The sequence below is a fragment of the Paroedura picta genome, chromosome 3, assembly GCF_049243985.1.
Source record: "Paroedura picta isolate Pp20150507F chromosome 3, Ppicta_v3.0, whole genome shotgun sequence".
In the NCBI taxonomy this organism is placed as follows: Eukaryota; Metazoa; Chordata; class Lepidosauria; order Squamata; family Gekkonidae; genus Paroedura; species Paroedura picta.
Window position 1 is genome coordinate 148,125,467 of NC_135371.1, and position 20,240 is coordinate 148,145,706.

At 46.7% G+C, this 20,240-nt stretch overlaps 1 protein-coding gene across 1 annotated transcript; it reads right to left on the bottom strand.

The window, feature by feature from the left end:
• Nucleotides 1-423: 423 nt before the first annotated feature.
• On the bottom strand, nt 424-18,839 carry ANKRD33 (ankyrin repeat domain 33). The gene is made up of 5 exons (XM_077328611.1): nt 18,485-18,839; nt 15,661-16,121; nt 14,018-14,147; nt 10,074-10,214; nt 424-6,091 (listed from the first exon to the last, which is right to left on the bottom strand). The coding sequence occupies exons 2-5, from the start codon at nt 16,009-16,011 to the stop codon at nt 5,292-5,294; spliced, it is 1,422 nt and encodes a 473-aa protein (XP_077184726.1). The 5' UTR covers nt 16,012-16,121; nt 18,485-18,839; the 3' UTR covers nt 424-5,291.
• Between the last annotated feature and the right edge of the window lie 1,401 nt (nt 18,840-20,240).

Here is a 20,240-nt window from a genome sequence, read left to right on the forward strand (position 1 = left end):
GATCTTCTGAAATGACAACTGATCAGACTACAGAAATCACATTCCCTGAAGGGAATGGCAGCTTTAGAAGGTGCAGTCTGTGCCATCACATACCTGCTGAACTCCTGCGGCTTCATGAAATCCTCTTTCTTGACACTACCTCCAAATCTCCAGGAATTGCCCAGGCTGGAGCAACCCTAGGAGCAGGGAGACCATCCGGTGTTTGCCAGTGACTCCTCCCTGCCACTGGGGGTGCTGTTTGCAGTTGCGGCCCTGACTGTCACAGAGCAGGAATGAGAGTGGCCACGGCCAGGCCTGGTAGACTGAGCCAGGCAGCACCCGGGAGCAGAGATTCATGGTTCATTCCGGGACCCAATTCAGGCAACTGGGCAACAAGTGTAAGGTTTGTTATGCCATATTTTGTAAAGTCTTATTTGTGTCATCCATGTTGTAATATAGCAAACTATCTCTTGAAGAATGTTATTGTTTTTTTTAATTTAAGTTTATTAATTTAAGATAATACCCAGATTTGCTCATCTATGGGGACCGCAATACCCTGGTAGTCCTCCTTCATTTTCTCCTTAGAGCCACCTTGGGGGGCAGCCCCATCAAACTGGAGTCCACTCTAAAGCCTAAAGGCAGAGTGATGAAAGAGTGTTTTTAATGGCTGGTATTATTTTATTTATTTGTTATATTTTTGGTTCTTTGGTGATGTATTGCAGTGTGCCTTGTGAATTTTGTATTGGGGTGGAAATGAATACTGCACATCTAAGCTCCCCTTTTGTTATTTATGTGGGGAGCTATATCTTCTCCCTGTGCCTGAGGCAGCGAGATGCAAGGGAGAACAAAGACTCTTTTACATTGAACCCTTTTGTAGAGGCAGACATTTCCATTGAGGCAGTGCCCCCTACATTTGATTGCTTATTTACAGTATTTAAATTTTGCCTTTCGATCCAGAACAGATCTCCAGCATAGAGTACAATTGTAATGGTCCAAATCAAAGAAATCAGTACAATTAAAAAAAAAAACCCTATAAATACAGAAATGCAAAATAAACGAAAAGCAGCAGCCAGATATTGCTGTGAAATTCCAACAGGTATACCTGATGCCACAAGATAGAGACCTAAACTTGATCTGGAAGGGATCTGAAGAAGAGGAGGAAGAACGGTTAGTTATTATATGCTGCTTTTCTCTACCCGAAGAAGCCTCCGAGTGGAAGGAGTGTCAGGGTAGCCTTCCCTTTCCTATCCCCACAAAAGACACCGTGTGAGGTAGAAAAAAAAGAGTTGGTTTTTTATATGCCACTTTTCTCTACCCAAAGGAGGCTCAAAGCGGCTTACAATCACCTTCCCTTTCCTCTCCCCACAACAGACACCCTTTGAGCTGGGTGAGGCTGAGAGAGCCCTGATATTCCTGCTTGGTCAGAACTGCTTTATCAGAGCTGTGGTGAGCAACCAGCTGGTTGCATGCGGAAGAGGAGGGGGGAATCAAACCCAGCTTGCCAGATTAGAAGTCTACATTGGCTCTCTGCTGGCTCTCTGTTTTAAATGTACATCAAATAGGGGTGCCAACTTCTAGGTAAATCATGGAGATCTCCTGAACTTACAACTGATTTCCAGCCTACAGACATCAGTTCCCCTGGAGAAAACGGTAGTTTTGGAGAATGGATTCTGTGGCTCTACAGCCCTGCTGAGCTCCCTCCCCTTCCAGCTTCTGCTGTGCCCTGATTCCACACCCAAATCTCCAAGGATTTCCCAACCTGGAGTTGGCAACCTTAACAGATAATGAGAAGGCAATACAAACACCATTTGGCAGGACACTCCATTAGTACAGTGCTGAAAAGGCCCTGCCTGAAGTAATCGCCCACTGTGCATAGATGGATCATGCAGAAGGCCTCTGAGTATCATTCAAATGACTGCCTGGATTCCGCGGAGGGAAGGCAGCCCTCAAGGGATGACAAGAAGGACAAGCCATACCGCTAGGGGGCAAAATCTCTCTTCTATGCCACTGTTAGATGTACAGGAATCCTGTCCTTTTTTCTGTGTGATCGACGAGGGGTATCCAGGCCAGTCTTTTACAACAAAACAAAGCAAAAGTCTAGTAACACCTTGAAGACTGACACCATTTTCAATATGAGTTTTTGTGAGCCACTGCTCTCTTCCTCGGATATGTGGAGGGAAGGCGTGATGTCCCTCTTTTAAGTCTTTAAGGCTCCACTTCTCTTTTCCATGTAGTTGCTCTCATTGTGGGTCACATTTCTTTCCTCTCAGAAGCAAAATAACGGGAAGCCCTTTGCTAACAAACCCTTTGAAGAAAATACGACTCCTTGCCAGCCCTGAGATTGTGTTTATTAATACATGCGCACAGAGTGACCACTTCAAGTTAACAGTATTTTGTAAAATTAAGATTGGATATTGGGCTGGGGGTGGGTTTGTCAGAGGATTCCTTCCTCTTCCATTTGCCCTGGTCATTGTAGACCCAACAGGAGAAAAAGAAGAGCTGGTTTTTATACCCTGCTTCTCACTGCCCGAAGGAGTCCCCAAGCGGTTTATAATTGCCATTCCTTCCTCTCACCACAATAGACACCCTGTGAGGTAAGTGAGGCTGAGAGAGTTCTGACAGAACTGTGACTGGCCCAAGGTCACCCAGCTGGCTACATGTGGAGGAGTGGAGGATCAAGCCTGGTGCTCCAGATCAGCGGCCACCCCTGTTAACCACTACACCATTGCCTCTCTCATCTTGTTAGCCCTGACATGGATAGGCCAGGCAAACCCGATCTTGGAAAATAAGCAGGGTCAACCCTGGCTAGTATTTGGAGGTACAACTTCCAAGGAACTCTAGTGTCTAGGAGCCCCAAGAATTGTACCTGGATTTGGCCTGACATCATGTGGATGCTTCCCAAAACAGCTGGGCATTGCACTGTTCAATTGGGGGGGAAATCCCCATGTAGAAGCAGCCATTAACTGCACTACATCTGAACACAAACCAGGGGAAAGAAGTGTGTGCTTTCAGTCTCATTATTTATTGCGTGTGAATATTTGCCTTTTATCCAGGAAGCTCAGAGAAGCACATATGAAATTACTCCATTTTATTCTCACGATAATGTTGGGGTTAAGCAGAGAAATGGCAACTGGGTCAATATGTCCATTGCAATGAAATGGCAGAATATTGAAGTTGCTGGTTAAACTTCATGCTGCTTGTGGGGAATTGCATGATTAAATGTGGAAAAAAAATCTCCAGGAGTCAAAAAAACAAACACTCACTGTGAGGGAGAGGGTAAGGCAGAAACTATTATGCCTGATCTACTAGGTTTCTAGATGCAGGGATTGGGATCTCTATGAAGGAGCATAAAAATATAGTGTCTTCTATTTGCAGATGATGTGGTGCAGTCCATTCTACCTGCTTGAGTGTGCATGTAGGGTGGGGGGTGGGTTAAATGCAGGCTTTCCTTGGCTGTATCTACATATCATCGGAAGTTACACGTTGTTTACACTATAGAAATTCTTTGTCACTGAACTGGTTGATCCACAAAGAGTAATTCAGTGGCAAATGATGACGACGAAGAAGGGCATTTCCACACATCAGTAAAAATAGCATTATGCCAATACGTGTCTCCCGACTCCTCACCTTTTTGATGTCGCTCTTCTTTGCTGCCTTTTCGCACTCCTCACCCTCCACATTGCCTGCTGGAAATAGTGGAAGGGAGCAATTCGATTTATAAGTGACTCTTTTCCACCTGTCAGTCAAGCCAGGCAGCAAACCCCCTTTCTTCATGCTTTAAAGGTCCTGCGATGACTGCTAATTTCTTTTTTTAAAATGCATACTTCTCCGTTGCTATGCCGATGCATCTAGAGGCATAGCGCTTTTTGAATGCTACCCCTAATGCAATCACAAGTCTTGATAATTAAAAAAATTAATCTCATTCCCAATTTTTTTTTGGGTGGGGGGGCTTTAGAGAGCCATGCTTTGTGCTACAACATTGGGAAAAAATTATTTCGGGCATTGCCTGCACGCTTGTCCGCCTATTCGTTGCTCCAGGATGTTAGGCATTTTTTAAAAAATGTTCCCGTCCCTGAGAACAAGGGAGAGGGAAGCAGATGCGAGGACGGGATGAGGCAGGCGCCTTTAGAGTGTTTTAGCCTCCATAACTTCCCTCTGCTGGTTGCTTGCTGGTTGCTCTCCAGTAAGTAGCGCTACATCGGTTGGTGAATCCACTTTTTGGGATTCACCAACTAGCGCTTTAAAATGGAGGATCTAGACAGCCGGTTACTGTCCAGACACAGAGATTGTAGCACATGAACATACTGTATGCTATCTGGGACCCAGGGATCCTGTTCTGGAGATTTTTAAGGTGCAGTTGAACAGATCCATATGCCAAGACCCACAAATGTGAGGTAGCCTGAGCAGACATCGGTGCGGAACCATCTGTGTGCATAATGAGTGCACATGGAAGCTTCTATGCAGTACCTCTATTGAATCAGCCAAGATGTGACATCACTGTGAGGTGCTCTTGCACTAAATTGTAACATCTTTTTTCAGGTGAACTTGCCTACATGCAAACCACATGCAAACATTCTCTCATAGACACAAATAAGACTTCTGAAATAAGAAGTTTTCCCTTTTGGTAAAGAATCGGTCAGTAATTTTTGTCCAAGCTAGTAGAACAAGCAAACACAACACAGTGTGAGATGGAAGGAATGCATATGGAGGAGTTGCAGTTGGGTCTTTTTGGAATTCTATGAGGACTACTTATGTTTTGGAGGGAAAGGAAGGGGGAGTTAGACTTAGCTAAAAGTGTGAAGAGGAATGTAGTATTCAAAGAGTGAGCTCAGTTTCTTTCCCTGCTTCACATTTGTCAGAGCACTGAGGTTCCTGTCCTGCCCAGGCCCCATCCCCAAATTGCCAGGATCTCCCCAACCTGGATCTGGCAGCTTGACCCCCCACTCCCTCCACTGGCATCCAGAGGAGACCTGGCAACCGTAGCTACATCTATTGTCTCCTGTCACTTTTGGAGGAGGACATTCCGAGCAGAGAACTGCTCCGAAGGGTGTGGGGTTAGAGCTTGCAAAATCAGGGGGCTACACATAAGTTTTGCATTGGAGCCAATCCTTGCTTGAGGCTAGCGGGTTGAGGAGGAGAAAACCGCATGGAGGAGAAGGCTGCAGCTGCATTTGCCCATGTGCCTCAGTCCCAAAGACAAAAAGGGCGTGCATGAGTCCGGGAGGCGCAAAACTCCTTCAGGGCTCTCCATCCAGCAAACACGAGGCCTCAGGAAGTGGCCCTCTGACGCAGCTTGGATTTCAAAATGGGTGCTAGTTTTGTTCCTTCCCCCCTCCCCCCAACGATGTCTTCCTGCCTTTCCTCTTCCTCCGCTTGACCTTCTTCTTGGGCTTCACTGGCACCGTTTCGGCTTTCTTCCTCGCCTCCCTGAGTTCCTGGTATCGCCACCGAGGCAACTGCAGCATGTTCGTCGAGGCTGGCGAGGGCGGCGGCAGGGTCTCTGACTTTTGGGCGGGCGCCTTGGTGAGCTTGATTTTCGGGATGCCAGCAGGGCAGACGATGTTGCGGTGCAAGCGGTAAGGAAGGGAGAGGAGTTTCACGATGGTGCTGTGGGGTTTGTACGGCACCAGGACCCAGTTTGGTGCCATGAGTTGGCTGGAGCAAGAAGACCCGCCAGCCGTGGATTTGGCATCAGGGTCCGGCGTGTACTCGTGGAGGATCTCTGGCACTGAGAGTCTCTGCTTGCCCACTTCTGGGGGACTGTCGGGACAGATGGTTCGGCAAGCAGGGGCCACAAAGGGGCTGGCCAGGCAAGTGGTCATCCGCACCATGTGATCCAGCACACCGTCCGGCTCGGGGTCCCGTGGAAACCGGATCGTGAACATGTCGAGGATTTTATCTGACAGGCACTCGGCCCTGGATTTCTCCAGAGTCTGGGCCACCAGGTCGGGCAGCGCAGGCCATTCGGGGGAGTACTTGTTGCTGAATTGCTCGGCACAGGGGCGCTGCAGGAGGGCCCGGATCCGCACGATGGTTTCAAAACGTCCGGTCAAGGTTGCCCACTCCTGCGCTGTCTTCCTTTTCACCGGGTCTACGGCTGTCAGGTCAGCACCTAGGAGTAAATGGTGAGTTAGATATCCAGTTTTGTTCTTTTCACTTTGGCCGCGCCGTGCTTTTCAAAATGGCAGCCACAGGGTCACATGGGCAGCCCTTACCACAGACTTGAGAAAGAAGGCAAGAGAAGCGACTGAAAGACAATCTGGCACTGAGGACAATCAGGTCCCTGTGCTTGTAGCAGAGCTCTCAGGAGACCTTGAAGGTTGAGAGGTTTTATGTGGAGCACAGGATGATGGGCGAAGGATCAGGAGGCTCTGTGGAGAACATGTATTCAATGGGCACTGAGATCATCAAACTGGAACGGCAGGGTATCTGGGGTTCTCACACCTTCTCCTGCTTGTGTCCCCCCCAGCCCCAGTGTCTAGCGCAGGGGTGGCCAAACTGTGGTTCTCCAGATGTCTGTGGACTACAATTCCCATGAGCCCTTGCCACCTGGCAGGGGCTCATGGGAATTGTAGTCCACGGACATGTGAATTGTAGTCCACGGAATTGTAGAGCCACAGTTTGATCACCCCTAGCATCTCCCTTGCTAGCACCACTCAGTATGACAGGTGGAGTGGAGGGGGGTACAGCAGTACAGGAGAAATGACAGGATGGGGAAGTGCAGCTGCCTTTCCTTCTGTTGCACCAGGGAACTGAAAGAACTACACCGTGTTCCGGGTTATGGAGCTGGTAACTGCAAGTGTTGCAAACCCTGAGCAGATTAATGCAGGCCCTGGGGACAGCAAGGTGGGGAAATTCAAAAAGTTAAAAGTTAGGGACAAACATGTGGAAAGCCCTCTCATAGATGGATCATTTGGGACTACCTATCGCTGGAACAGCATGGCCCTCAGTGAGGGATTTGGGTATAGGGTATATTTGCTGACGCCTGATTGGCCATGCGTTTTGCATTCCTGGCAACCACATTGCTCTAAAGTCCGTTCCTGAAGACAAAAGCCCCCCAATCAATTCCATCAAGTTCTGAAAAGATAAACTGTCTAAAAGTTGTACACCCGTAGCTAACTATCACGTTGGCTGGTACCAGCTTCTATTACTGGGAATCGTATAGTCCACCCAACTTTCTTCCCAGCTGTCCAAGAATTGTATCCATTTCATTTAGAAAATGCTTATAGATGAATTTTGATGGTCAGAGCAGACAAGACGAAAGTTATGAGTCTTGGTCCGTCTGTAAAAGAAGACCTGCTTTTTTGTACCCTGCTTTTTACTACCTGAAGGAGTCTCAAAGTGGCTTACAATCGCCTTCCCTTCCTCTCCCCACAACAGACCCCCTGTAAAGCTGGTGAGACTGAGAGAGCTGTGAGAGAACTGTGACTAGCCCAAGGTCACCCAGCAGACTTCATGTGGAGCAGCGGGGAATCTGACCGGCTCTCCAGCTTAGAGGCCGCTGTGCTTAACCATGACACCAAGCTGGCTCTCTTTCACCTTGGTTCTGTGCAAGGAATGGAGATGAAGTCCCTGCCTACAATTTCTGTGTTATGGACAGACCAAAGCCAGTGCTTTTCATCTTGTCAGGGTGAGCCCAAAGGTGGAGAGCTAAACAAGACCTCATTCACATGAATTCCCTTTTTGTACATGAATTCCCCCACCCCACACAAACACCCTTAGCACTATGCATGTGGCAAACAGGTGATCTGAACACAAGTTGAAATTATGCACACTAGTTTTTAACACACATTAGGAGGAGTTGCATGGTGAGATGCATTTGTGATCAAATGGCCGGAACATATTGTTCGTCACCATCATGGCCCAGCTGGGACAAAAGAATTGTCAGCACACCATTGAGTGAAATCTGGAAGGGCAATGGAAGAGCTTGTTTGGCCAAACCGCCTTGGGAGTATTCCTTGGTTCATGAGCTCATGCAAGAGCTGCCCTCCCCATGTTCAAGACAGCAGTAGCAACTGAAAGAACTGCAATTCCATAGGGTATATGAGTTCTTTGCTAAAGGCTGTGGTGGTGTGTCCAGCCGGATAGGTCCATCCTGTCCAATTGTGCCTGATCTGCAGGTTATGTATGTCAGATGTGATGCTTGCAAAATGTTTTCTGTGCACATAATTTTAAAATACTTATACTCTGCTTGTTCCTGAACACTAATTACACCAGTCAACTGAATAGGGAGCAACGGAATCTGTCATCTCCCCACTTGAAGATTTGAGTTGGGAATTCCTGGATATTTGAAGGGGGACCCTGGGGAGGAGGGGATTTGGGGAGAGGCCTCAGCAGGACATAATGCCATGGAGTCCAACCCTCCAAGGCAGTGTATTTTCTCCAGGGGAACTGATCTTTGTCATCTGGAAATCAGATGAAATTGGGTGATCCCCAGGCCTCACCTGGAGGTTGGCAACCCTTCGCTCACCGATGGACGTACAATAAAATGGCAACGGGAGAATGATGGAAGGGGCTCTGGGTCTCCACTGGAGAGAAAGTGGCCCACAAATGAAGTCAATAGGTACATGACAACCAAGGATGGAAGTTTAGACAGAGTAAGGGACTGTTGTGCTTCATAACCGCCACCAGATGGCACCAGCGGCAACTCAAAAGGGTGGAGAGGGAGGCTCCACTGTCTCCCTGGGACCTGGATGCTGGCGTTCTGTACCAGAACTGTTCCTGAATAAAGGGGCTCATTGGAGGTTATAGATCATGCGAGTTTCCCAGGGGTGGCAAGAGGTGAGCCCCCTAATAACCTGGGGATTCTTTTGCGCCCATATTTCTTTAGGAAAAATCAATTTTGAACAAATTCATGCCGAGTTTGCTTTGGAACTGATTCACTGATAACAACAGCCTTTGATTTTTAGTATTCTGGGATGTGTTAGTGACACGCTTTTGCACGCTTTCTGAGGTCCTGTGATTATGTATCTTCTTATAATGTGGGCTATCCTGAAAACGGAAATGAAACAGTTATCCAGAGGGCTCTTCTCTTCCTCTCGATCCAGGGATGGGAACATATTTTTGTGGGCCCTCAGAAAACAGGCTCATCACTGGTCTCTTTCTAACCCCCCCCCCACTGATGTGGCTGGAGTGGGTCAAGCCCCAAGGCTAATAGCTGCAAAAGCCACTTCACAGCTCCCTCCAGCAGTCCTTCCACCGGGAGATGGGAGTCTGCTCAGCACGACAAGTGATGTCTCACTAGAAAGTGGGGTAAGATGCCCAACTTGCAGGGTCCTTTGAAGATCACACCCTGTTCCCCTCTGGGATGGCTGCCAGAAAGCAGCACAAGGGTACTTTAAAATCCTACTCACTATTTGGCATATAAGAGAGGTAGGCTTTTCTCCCAGTGGGACTATTTCACCAGGGAAATGGGGGATGCCTGGGTCCATTTCCCATCTCTTCAAGGGGAAGGTGCTGGGCAACAGCAAAACGTAACTAGGTGATGCTCACCAGAGCTTGAGAAAGCCACACTCTCCTTGGGAAGGTTGCTTGGAACAGAGCCTGGCTGTCTCAGATCTTGACGTACCCAAAACTACCTTCTATGAGCCTTCCTCTAGTCTAAGAAGTCTTCCTTCAGACTGAGCGGCTCTTATATTAGAGGAAGGCTCCTTGGACTGGAGAAAGGCTTCAAATTTGGCTCAGTTTACTCCCGTGTACTAGGATGAGTGTAAGAGCCACCCTGCTGTTTCCTCTGCTGTCACCTGGCATGCCTCTAGTGCAGGGGTAGTCAACCTGTGGTCCTCCAGATGTTCATGGACTACAATTCTCATGAGCCCCTGCCAGCAAAAGCTGGCAGGGGCTCATGGGAATTGTAGTCCATGAACATCTGGAGGACCACAGGTTGACTACCCCTGCTCTAGTGGGAGCCTGCCCCATTGGTTTGATCGGCAACGGATTTCCCAATAGCTGCTGAGACTTGACAGGTACCTAATTGTGCTACTCAGTGACCTGGGCCTCCCTATCCCCTTTTTCATATCTGTTGCGCTGTTTTAAGGACCATCATGGTTATTCAATTACTTAAACCCTGAATGGGTGAAGAAAGGGTCATGTACCTGCCATGAGCAAGGCTGAGACACAGTCATTCTGCCCTTGCATTGCAGCCTTCATGAGTGCAGTCAGACCCCGGACATCCCGCCTTTCCACCTCCAGGGCTGGGTAGTAGTTCAGAAGATAGGTCACGATATTGGAGAAACCTGCATAGTGATGGGGAGAAAACAGCATTGTGAATGCACACATTCTCCAGAAATAAAATTCAGCCTGCGTTTAGTGCTCATGCATCATAATGGAACAAATAACTAATCTGCTGTTTTGATCTGAATTCTTCTTTGCTCCTTTGCTCATGGTGCAGCTACAGCCGGGGATTGTGTTGTCAGGCTGTCAGAGGCACCAGTCCTTGGCATGAGCAGACAGGGCTGATGGGTTCAGTCCTTTTCTCATGCATAGGAACAGAAAGGCTCAAGGGACTGAAAGAAATGTCCCTCCCCAATTGGTTGCATTGTGAATCTTCAGACGTTAAAACAAATAAATATTGTGTTTACACCTCTAGAAGAAGAGAAGAAGAAGAAGAAGAGTTGGTTCTTATATGCCGCTTTTCCCTACCCGGAGGAGGCTCAAAGCGGCTTACAGTCGCCTTCCCATTCCTCTCCCCACAACAGACACCCTGTGGGGTGGGTGAGGCTGAGAGAGCCCTGATATCACTGCTCGGTTTTATCAGTGCTGTGGCGAGCCCAAGGTCACCCAGCTGGCTGCATGTGGGGGAGTGCAGAATCGAACCCGGCATGCCAGATTAGAAGTCCGCACTCCTAACCACTACACCAAACTGGCTCTCTAGTCTCCTGTTCTCTGCAGTAGTATACTGGAACACTTCCTGTCAACAACTTAATGTTCTCTAGGTTTCTAATTGAATATATTTCCCATATTAAGTCCCCTCCTTCCCCAGATTTCCATGCCTACATCACGCTCCATAAACTCATCTCAATTCTCGGAATCTTTGATTGGCTGATTCCTTTGGAAATCCCCCAGGGCAGCTGCAATATGGGCTTGTGGGGATGGTGCTGCATTATAATGTTTTCAGTATGAGTGAAGATAGACATCCTATGTAAATGCGGACTCAGAGCAAATGCTTCAGCTGGGCTATGAGCTTGGCTTTCTTTGAGTTTTGCAAGCTGAGCAGCACCTAATCAAAAGCTGATTTGGCTGTGTGTCAGGAAGGGGGCTCACTTTTGATGTTTTAAGAACACCTTGCCTTTAATCCAAAACACATCCTTTGAAAAATGAAAAACTGTGTCAGGTTTTGGACGAAAGTTTGGTTGGGGTGAGCTGCAAATTTGCCAAGTTGCCTTGCTCTTCTCCTCCCTTTCCTCTATTCCAAGACACAAACATCTGTGTGCCCCTGGGTGGTCATTCAGGGAGCTCTCAGAGGCAAACAGCATATTGCATGCCATGAAGCACCGGCATTATTTTCTTTAATGAAACGTAGCCTTGTGAGGCTGTGATTTTCTGCAAAGCTGTCTGCTGAACAAAATTTGAGTCCCATGGCACCTTTAAGACTAACAAAGATTTTTTTTCAAGGCGTGAGCTTTCGTGTGCATGTACACTTCCTCAGACAATGGAACAGGGATCTTAGGAGTACAGATATAAGAGGAAACTAAATGAGTAGCAAATTAGTAAATGGCATCGCAACGTGCAAAATATGTAGTATGATAATTCTTTGCTAGAAAAGCAAATCAGTACTTTGGGTTCAGTTGTCGTTCACAAAAACAGTGGGGCAAGAAAAACGTGAAGGTTGCCAATTAATGGCAGACACTGTCTCAGTTGTGAAAAGAAGTAATTAAAATTGACTTGTTGCTCCTCCCATCTGTCTCCACCCAAGCATGGAGGCATTCCCCACAAATGACAAGCTGTGCTGAGTTTGTTCTCCCGTCCTGATAACAGAGAGTTAAATTCTAAATAGCATACTTACTTACATCACATAACAGTCTCATTGTCCCAAATTAAATAAAAAGAAGATGGGATTGTAAGGAATGTGGATATAAGAGTTGAATAAGGTTAGCAAAAGTAGTGAGATAAGAAACCTATGTCCTTGTTGAGTCCTGGGGATTCTATTGTTTTGTGCTGTAATAACTTGCATGTCTGCAGTCTCCCTTTCTAGTCTGTTATTTAAGTTCCTTTGCAATAAAACAGCTAATTTGAGGTCCCTTCCCTAGAAGGTTGAAGGGTTCCCCTACACGTTACTCAGTCCTGTGATGTTTTATGTCAGATTTGTGTTATTCTTTGGCAGAAGGTTTGACTTGTTTGCCCTATGTAGAGAACAGGGACATTGTTGCCATTTCCTGCTGGCTAGTTTTCTGTTCAAAATTGTCCTTAAACTATGTTTCCTTTCATGGGGCCTGAGGAGGGAGAGACTTTAATGGGCTATAATGCCAAAGGGGAGCCTCTTGTGGCGCAGAATGGCAAGCAGCAGAAATGCTGTCTGAAGCTGTCTGTCCATGAGGCTGGGAGTTCGATCCCAGCAGCTTGCTCAAGGTTGACTCAGCCTTCCATCCTTCCAAGGTCGGTAAAATGAGTACCCAGCTTGCTGGGGGGTAAAACGGTAATGACTGGGGAAGGGAATGGCAAACCACCCCGTATTGAGTCTGCCATGAAAACGCTAGAGGGCGTCACCCCAAGGGTTAGACATGACCCGGTGCTTGCACTGGGGATACCTTTACCTTTTTAATGCCAAAGGGACCACCTTCCAGGGCAGCCATTTTCCCTGGGTGGGCTGATCTCTGCCCCCTGGAGATCAGTTGTAATAGAAGGAGCTCTCCAGCCACCTGGAGATTGGAGGTTGGCAACTCTGCTGGTGAATGTAGCTGTGTGATACATGTTAGTAAACGACTGCATTCACACTTCATATTTTTAGGTGTACTCTTATAACCTTTTGGGTGTATATGTAAAATTGCAGCATACAAGGTTTTTCTCCTTAGTAAATGTAGCATCTCAGCATTTCTGATTATAAGCAAATTATATATCTTTTTGATGATGAAACTGAGATTTCCTTTACGATGAGATGCAAAGGAAATGCTGTTGGTGTGTGTGTGTGAGTGTGCATGCATATGCAGCGATGCACACTTCCAAAGTGGCTCACAAACTGTGTCAAGAGCATATGGCGCAATACAACACTACCACTAGTTTGGCGGAAGGAGGACCAAAGAGGTTGGCCACATCTGGATGTGCTTGACTCAGTTTCCCAGTCAGTAGCCCTCCTACTTCAATTAGTACTGATAATGATTAGTGAGCCAAGGGCAACTGGCATGTCAAACCATAGGCAATGTCAGCCTATCATACGTTAAAACATGGCATTCTTGCCAGAGCAGGTTATTGAAGCTATTTTGAACTTTGGCCTTTGCAACATAAACTTAACCACCGATCCTTCCTTCTCATCCAATGTGGAAGGTTTCACAATAATGTCAGATAATATATCAAGGATTCTTTACAATAGAAAACCTGCACTCATTTTATCACTGCCATTCTGTTATGTATAACAGTATTCCAACTATTTCTATATCTTTGAAGAAGAGTTGGTTTTTATACCCAGTTTTTCATTACCAGGAGTCTCAAAGTGGCTTACAGTCACCTTCCCTTCCTCTCCTACAACAGACACCCTATGAGGGAGTTGGGGATGAGAGAGCTCTGACAGAACGGCTCTGCGAGAATAGCCCTAACAGGACTGTGACTAGCCCAAGGTCACTCAGCTGGCTACACATGGAGGGGCAGGGAATCAAACCCAGCCCACCAGATTAGAAGCCACCACTCTTAACTACTACATCAAGCTGGTTGAATATTTAGTTCAGTATTTCTCAGGGTAGACTACTGAATTACAGAGTTTACTTGGATGCCTCACAAAACTCCATTTCTTAATAAGTTGCGGTTTCATTCTGTTGTGACTCCCACCAATTCCACCATGTTCCTGGATATGACTGGGCCCTCTGCACGGAAGCGGCCTGTCTCCTACCTGCCTGAGCGGCTACCATGAGTGCTGTGTTTCCATCATTATCCTGATGGTTGACATCTAAGTAGGGGCATTTACTGAGAACGACGACAATGTCTATGAAGCCTTTGTAAGATGCCACCATTAGGCCATTCTGTGGAGGAAAGAGGAACCAGTGTTAAGATCCAGATAGTCAAGAATATGGTGCTTAAGAAACAGACTATTATCCCATCGATCCATGCTTTGTCCTGGTCATTGGTATGCCATGACTAACACCCGTGGAATATGACTATCGATTCCCTCACCAGCAAAGCCAAAAACCACATAACTGATAGAATCAAGACAAATGTAGCAACACCAACCGTTCCCATTATAGTATCTCTACTTCCAACCATTGACCATGGTATTCTATGCCAATGCTGGGCCCTATTAGACTTGAATGGAAGGTCATCTAGCAATGCACAACAATGGCAGGAAACCCATGATGTCACAGCATCCAATTCACGTCCATTCTACACACAATGGGCTCCACTTCCCTTCCCATGGCCCACTTGGATGGAAAATTCCATGTAAGTGTCATAGTCTACAGGCCGAGCAAGAGAAGGATTGGCATTCTGGTGGAGCGGGCATTTTGCAAAGGGGCCTCAAGGTAGAAAGAAGCTAGAACTGCAAAATTGTGCACTCCCTCAGTGGAGAAGAGCAATGTACTGGGGAAAAGAAGATGGGGAATCAAGCCACCCCCAGTAGATGAACATGTGGCCTAAAATGTTTGCCTTTTGAGTATCCTGCTGGTAATTATGGCTTTGCAAAAGAAGGAGGCAGATGTATAACCCAGAATTACTTTTACAGAAACCAAAGACAGGCACAAGAGCAAAAGGTGAACCTTGATGAGACTTTTGTCATTTCTTGGAAACATACTTCTCTCTCCCCCTCTCTCTGTTCCCGTGGAGCTCAGGAACCTCAGTCATATAGCCAATTATTTAAAGGCATGTTTAAAGGCATTATTTAAGAGGCGGTGTTTTTTCAACAAGAGCAAAAATGAAACCTAAAAAGTGAAACCACTGCTGGAACTTAGCTTTAGATTTAGCGCCAAGCCCTGCCCACCACTTTGAATGGCTCCTCCCTCTAAATGCCTCATGCTTTGATACAGGGATCTGCAGCCTTTGCATGTAATCGGCCCCTTATTGTTATTTACATTTTCATAAGATGGCTCTATATAATCCTTTACACAGAAGCCAAAAATTGTCTCTAGACAGAGTAGCTGTCCATGATGCGGCAAAGTGCTCCATCATGCAATCAGATCAATATTCAGGACCTGACAGGTTTTCGCCATACTTCATGGTGAAAGATCAATCTAGCTACATGATAGGCCAACAGGAGGATCACTGCACAGTGCACCTACTGCAGGACAAAGTGAGCTCCCTGCATGGCTGGGATGATTATTGGTCATGAGTCACCCATAAGTCTTCATAGAAACTACAGAATTAAAGACGGTTTCTAGAACCATGTGATTTGCGTCTGTAGCTCCATCTACCTAAGTGGAAGTTGCATTCCATTTAGGGATATCTCTTTTTAGTTTGTGTGTATCCCATCTGAGCCATGACTTCTGTTTTCATCTCAGGCTGCTAGCTCTTATATGCTGTGTTGGAGGTTGAGGGTCCAATTACCCGTCCATTGATGTCTAGTTCCATAACTTCTTCCTGAATTATCCCGCTGTCCAGTTTCTGTTGAAGAACTCTAGCATCGTTCTTGACACAGCAGCAGTACAGTGTGAGCTCTGTGTCAGTATCCTTCTCAGACACATCTGGCTCATAGAATGGGTAGACAGAGTCTTCAGACAGGATACTCCTGATATCTGAATAATCGCTGTCACTCTCACGGTCTTTTTCCTCTTCCTCCTCCTCCTCTTCTTCTTCATCTTCCTCTTCATCTTCTTCGTAATATAATTCAGGGTCTGACTCATCTAGGGTGGGCGATGGGTTTGTGCATCGCTCTTCTTCGCTGCTGGCATCGGTCATCCAGCCTGCTCACAGCAAAAGGGGCCTCTTGTCTTGACTTCCCGTGGGACTCATTTCAACGGCCTTTCTCCCTGTGCTCTGCATCCCCTCTTCAGTTACACACTGGGGACCTGCAATGCAAAGAAGATTATTTGCCAGGGCCACTCAGTGTTCGGGACTGACCGTGATCTTCCCTGCCCCCCAAAACAGCCCTCCACAATATGATTTTCTTCTGAACATCTAATGGGTGTGGGAGATCATTAAACCCTTCATTGTTTTAAGCCCAAGTGATCTGGTTGGTGATGGTTTTCAAAGGCATTAGTCTTGACACATGGATGGCCTTTCCTAGAAAGATTGAATTTAGACCTAAAGAAGAACAAGTGCATTTCAGACACTATGGTGGTGCCATGGGTGACACTGTCTAAACTCAGGACTCTGCACAGCTGGCACCACAGTAGTTGGCTTCCCATGCAGAGCTGCCATGTTGCGTAGTACCCATATGAAAACCACTGCCATGTTGCATGATACCAATGATCCAGCCAGTCCATCCCTGGGAAGTCAGTTACAGGCATGAAAGTTAACCATGTATAGTTAAAACAACACAACAACATATTCAGGAACTCCCTGATATGATCTGCCTAGGACTCAAACTAGGAGCCTCATGGCGTGCATACCAGTGCCTCTCACAATGAGCCACTCAATAGGAAGACTATGTTGATCTCTAACTCTCCAGCATAATTCTTTTAGCCACCCCCCCCCCCCCCCACCGAGGCAGCCATTGGATCTCCTTGCTTTAGCCTGTGTGTAAATGCTTTTCAGGCAGACTTGTGTACGGCAGGCAGAGTTGCTGGCTGTGGTCTGGGAAATCCCTGGAGATTTGGGATTGGAACTGGGTGAGGGGAGAGAAAGTGCCCAATGAATCAACTATTTTTTTCCAAGGGAGCTGATTTCTGTAGTCTGGAGATCAGTTGTAATTCTGAGGGTTCCCTCGATTCTGGCCTTGTCAGAGTGGCTTGCGAAATTCCCTCTAGGTATCCACTCATCAGCCAGATTACATATCTTGTAGCTTCCCTCCCTGCTGCATTCAGTCTTCAAGCTTTCTTGCTTGCCTGCCTCATATTTCCCAACTAGTGGGGGGGGGTCCCTGTTTCTGATAAACCTCTGCCCTACTTATTCTTGATATTGCCTTCAGGGGAGGCCTTGTTAAGATGCTGAATGAGCTGCTAGAAGAGCTGGTCTGCTTGCTACACCCACCTAAGCTCAATTGTGACTTTGACTTATTAGCGCTATGAAGTATAATTTAAGGGGAAGCACACTTTTTTTGGTCTGGGAAATTAATGGGTTACCAAAAGATAAAACCATGGCCAACATTTTCATGGAACCACTACAGATCTTTGGGCACCTGCTAGGCTTTGGCTAGCATTTGGCCTTTCTGCTCCAATGATTTTCTCTACTTACATACAGAATAGTAAGAAGAAGAAAAAGAAGAAGAGTTGGTTCTTATATGCTGCTTTTCCCTACCCGAAGGAGGCTCAAAGCGGCTTACAGTCACCTTCCCATTCCTCTCCCCACAACAGACACCCTGTGGGGTGGGTGAGGCTGAGAGAGCCCTGATATCACTGCCCGGTCAGAACAGCTTTATCAGTGCTGTGGCAAGCCCAAGGTCACCCAGCTGGCTGCATGTGGGGGACTGCAGAATCGAACCCGGCATGCCAGATTAGAAGTCCACACTCCTAACCACTACACCAAGCTGGCTCTCAATAATGTGTTATGGGTGTAAGAGGTCAACCACCAGGCAGGGTAGAGATCAGACTAGGGTTTGGGAGTTATCATGAAGAGAAAATGGATGGGGGGAACCCTTTGGGTCCTCATTGGAGATATAATATTTGGATAAATGAATAAAAAACAAATAAAGTTAGTATTAGGGCTGATTATTAATGTCTCACATCAAATACCTATGAGAAAAAGAACACTGAATATGCTAGGTTTATAACAGTCTGCCTGGTGGTTGACCTCTTACTTCCATAAAACATCATTACTATTCTGTATGTAAGCAAAGAAAATCATTGATGCAGAAAAGCCAAAAGCCGCACCCAACAGGTGCCCAAAGACCAGGGCTAACGTTTTCATGGAACCGCCAATTTTCAGCTGCATTCAGGAACTGCATTGTAACTTCATAACTGACAGTGTAATAACTGTAAAATCCAAACGCTGAGCCATCCATTCCCTATCGCCAAATGTGGTATAATAACACAAAACCCCAAACCACAATTATTTGGACATTGCACAACTTTATAAGCTAATGATATCCCCGTTATATTCTAAAGCTGCCTTATTTCAGGGTTTATTTATAACACACATTTCTCAGTGGTTTGGCTACTTCTTTGTATGTTGCTAGATTGTCTTAAAAATTTCCAAGTAGCGATGCCTATCAAAGTCATGCCAAAAAATAGACCCAAATTCTTAAAGGCAGTGGGCAATGGCAAATGCTTACCTGGGTGTCACACAAATTCTCCATTGCTTGTTGCTTTTAAAATGAAGATTGGCCATCTGGTCTCCCGAGTTTGTCTGGATGTCCAAGGTTGGTTCAGAAAATGAATGGTGGAGACAAATGGTGATTATGTAGAAAATGTATTCTGATCTGATTCCTGTTGCAGTCCAGTAATGTTCTTTGCCTGAGAAAATAATCCTTGGGAATATTTTTTGTAATTCGGTCCCTGGGTTTTCAAATATTTGTGCTCTTGTGCTGGTTCCCTTTTACTGTCGCATGCACTGAGATCCTGAGGCATGAGGAAACTTCCCTGCACAGTCTCCTACTACCCCCAGGTAGGAAAGGAGCATTGACCTTGGGACTGACATGGGGATTTAGACTCCCGGGTGGTGACAGCTTGCACGTTGCTATAGGCTTAACTAGCAAAGACATCTTAATTGGCAGCCCTTGCTTAAAGAGGCTCTGACCTCTGAGGAGGATTTGGAGTCTTTAAGTCAGTTGTTAATTTTAGCTACTGGGCTCTTGTTTATTTGCATATGGGATCTCCAAATTTATCAAGCAGAATGAAGCTACCTTAGGAGACAGAAGCTGTTGGATCCTGGAGGAACACTGTGCTTTTGTGTTCCGTGATCTACTACACTTAATGCTGTTTTTGCTCTTGCCAAGTGTAAGCATGCAGATAGGGAAACCACACTATCATCAAGCATTGAAATGGCAAAGGGGCCGTAGTCCTTGAGAGTGAATCAGCACAGGATAATATGCACAGCACAGGATAATCAGCATAGAATAATACGATGTCGAGTCTGGATCATAGGTAGGTAATAACAGCAGGGTCTTCAGGCTTTGGCACGTAAGGTCCCATATGTCCTAGCTTTGCTATTTCTTCATGTATAGATTGTTAAATCACCACCAGTGGTGGTCAGCCTAGTCCCACCCATGTATACACACAAGATAAGAATGGAAGAGGACCCCTGTTGGATCAGACCAGTGGTCCACCTAGCCCAGCATCCTGGTTCACAGTGGCCAACTAGTTTATCTGGAATACAATGGGTGCTAGCACATACACCTGCCCTGTGACCTTCCTGGGTTCTGGCTCTCTTTCACCCTGCTCGATCTTGAGATCCAGTGTGGCGAAGTGGCTAAAGATTAGCAGATTCTAATCTCAAGAGCTCAGTTTGATTCCTGACTCCTCTTCCATATGCGGTCAGTTGGATTGCCAACTTCCAGGTGGGGGGCTGGAAACCTTCAGGAAGATGAAAGAGAAAAAGACAGGATGAAAGAGAGAAAAAGAAAGAGGTGGGAGGGAATGGAGGAGGGAAAGCAGGCATCAGTTCTCCTGGAGAAAACAGTTGTTTTGGAGGGACACTGGCCCTCCTACCCCCACCCCCATACAACAGTGCCTACACAAATCACTACTGTCCCCATCTTCCCATCCAACCCTACATCTTCCTGAGGCCAGGCCAGCCATGGAGAGTGGGCTGCCATCTTCCCATCCCCCACATCTTCCAAAGGCTGGGCCAGGAAGGCAGCAAGGGTTGAGCTGCTACCTTCCTCCCTCCCCCCCCCCATATTTCTCAAAGACGGGTCCAGGCAGGGAAGGCCCCAGGGGCTGCCTCCTTCTTGCCCCTTCTTCCACATCTCCCAAAAGCCAGGCTGGGTGGGAAAGGCCATGGGGGAGCTGCCTCATTCCCACCCCCACATTGCCCAATGGCCAGGCTACTTGGGGAAGTCTGTGGGGGTGGGCTACCTCTTTTCCACC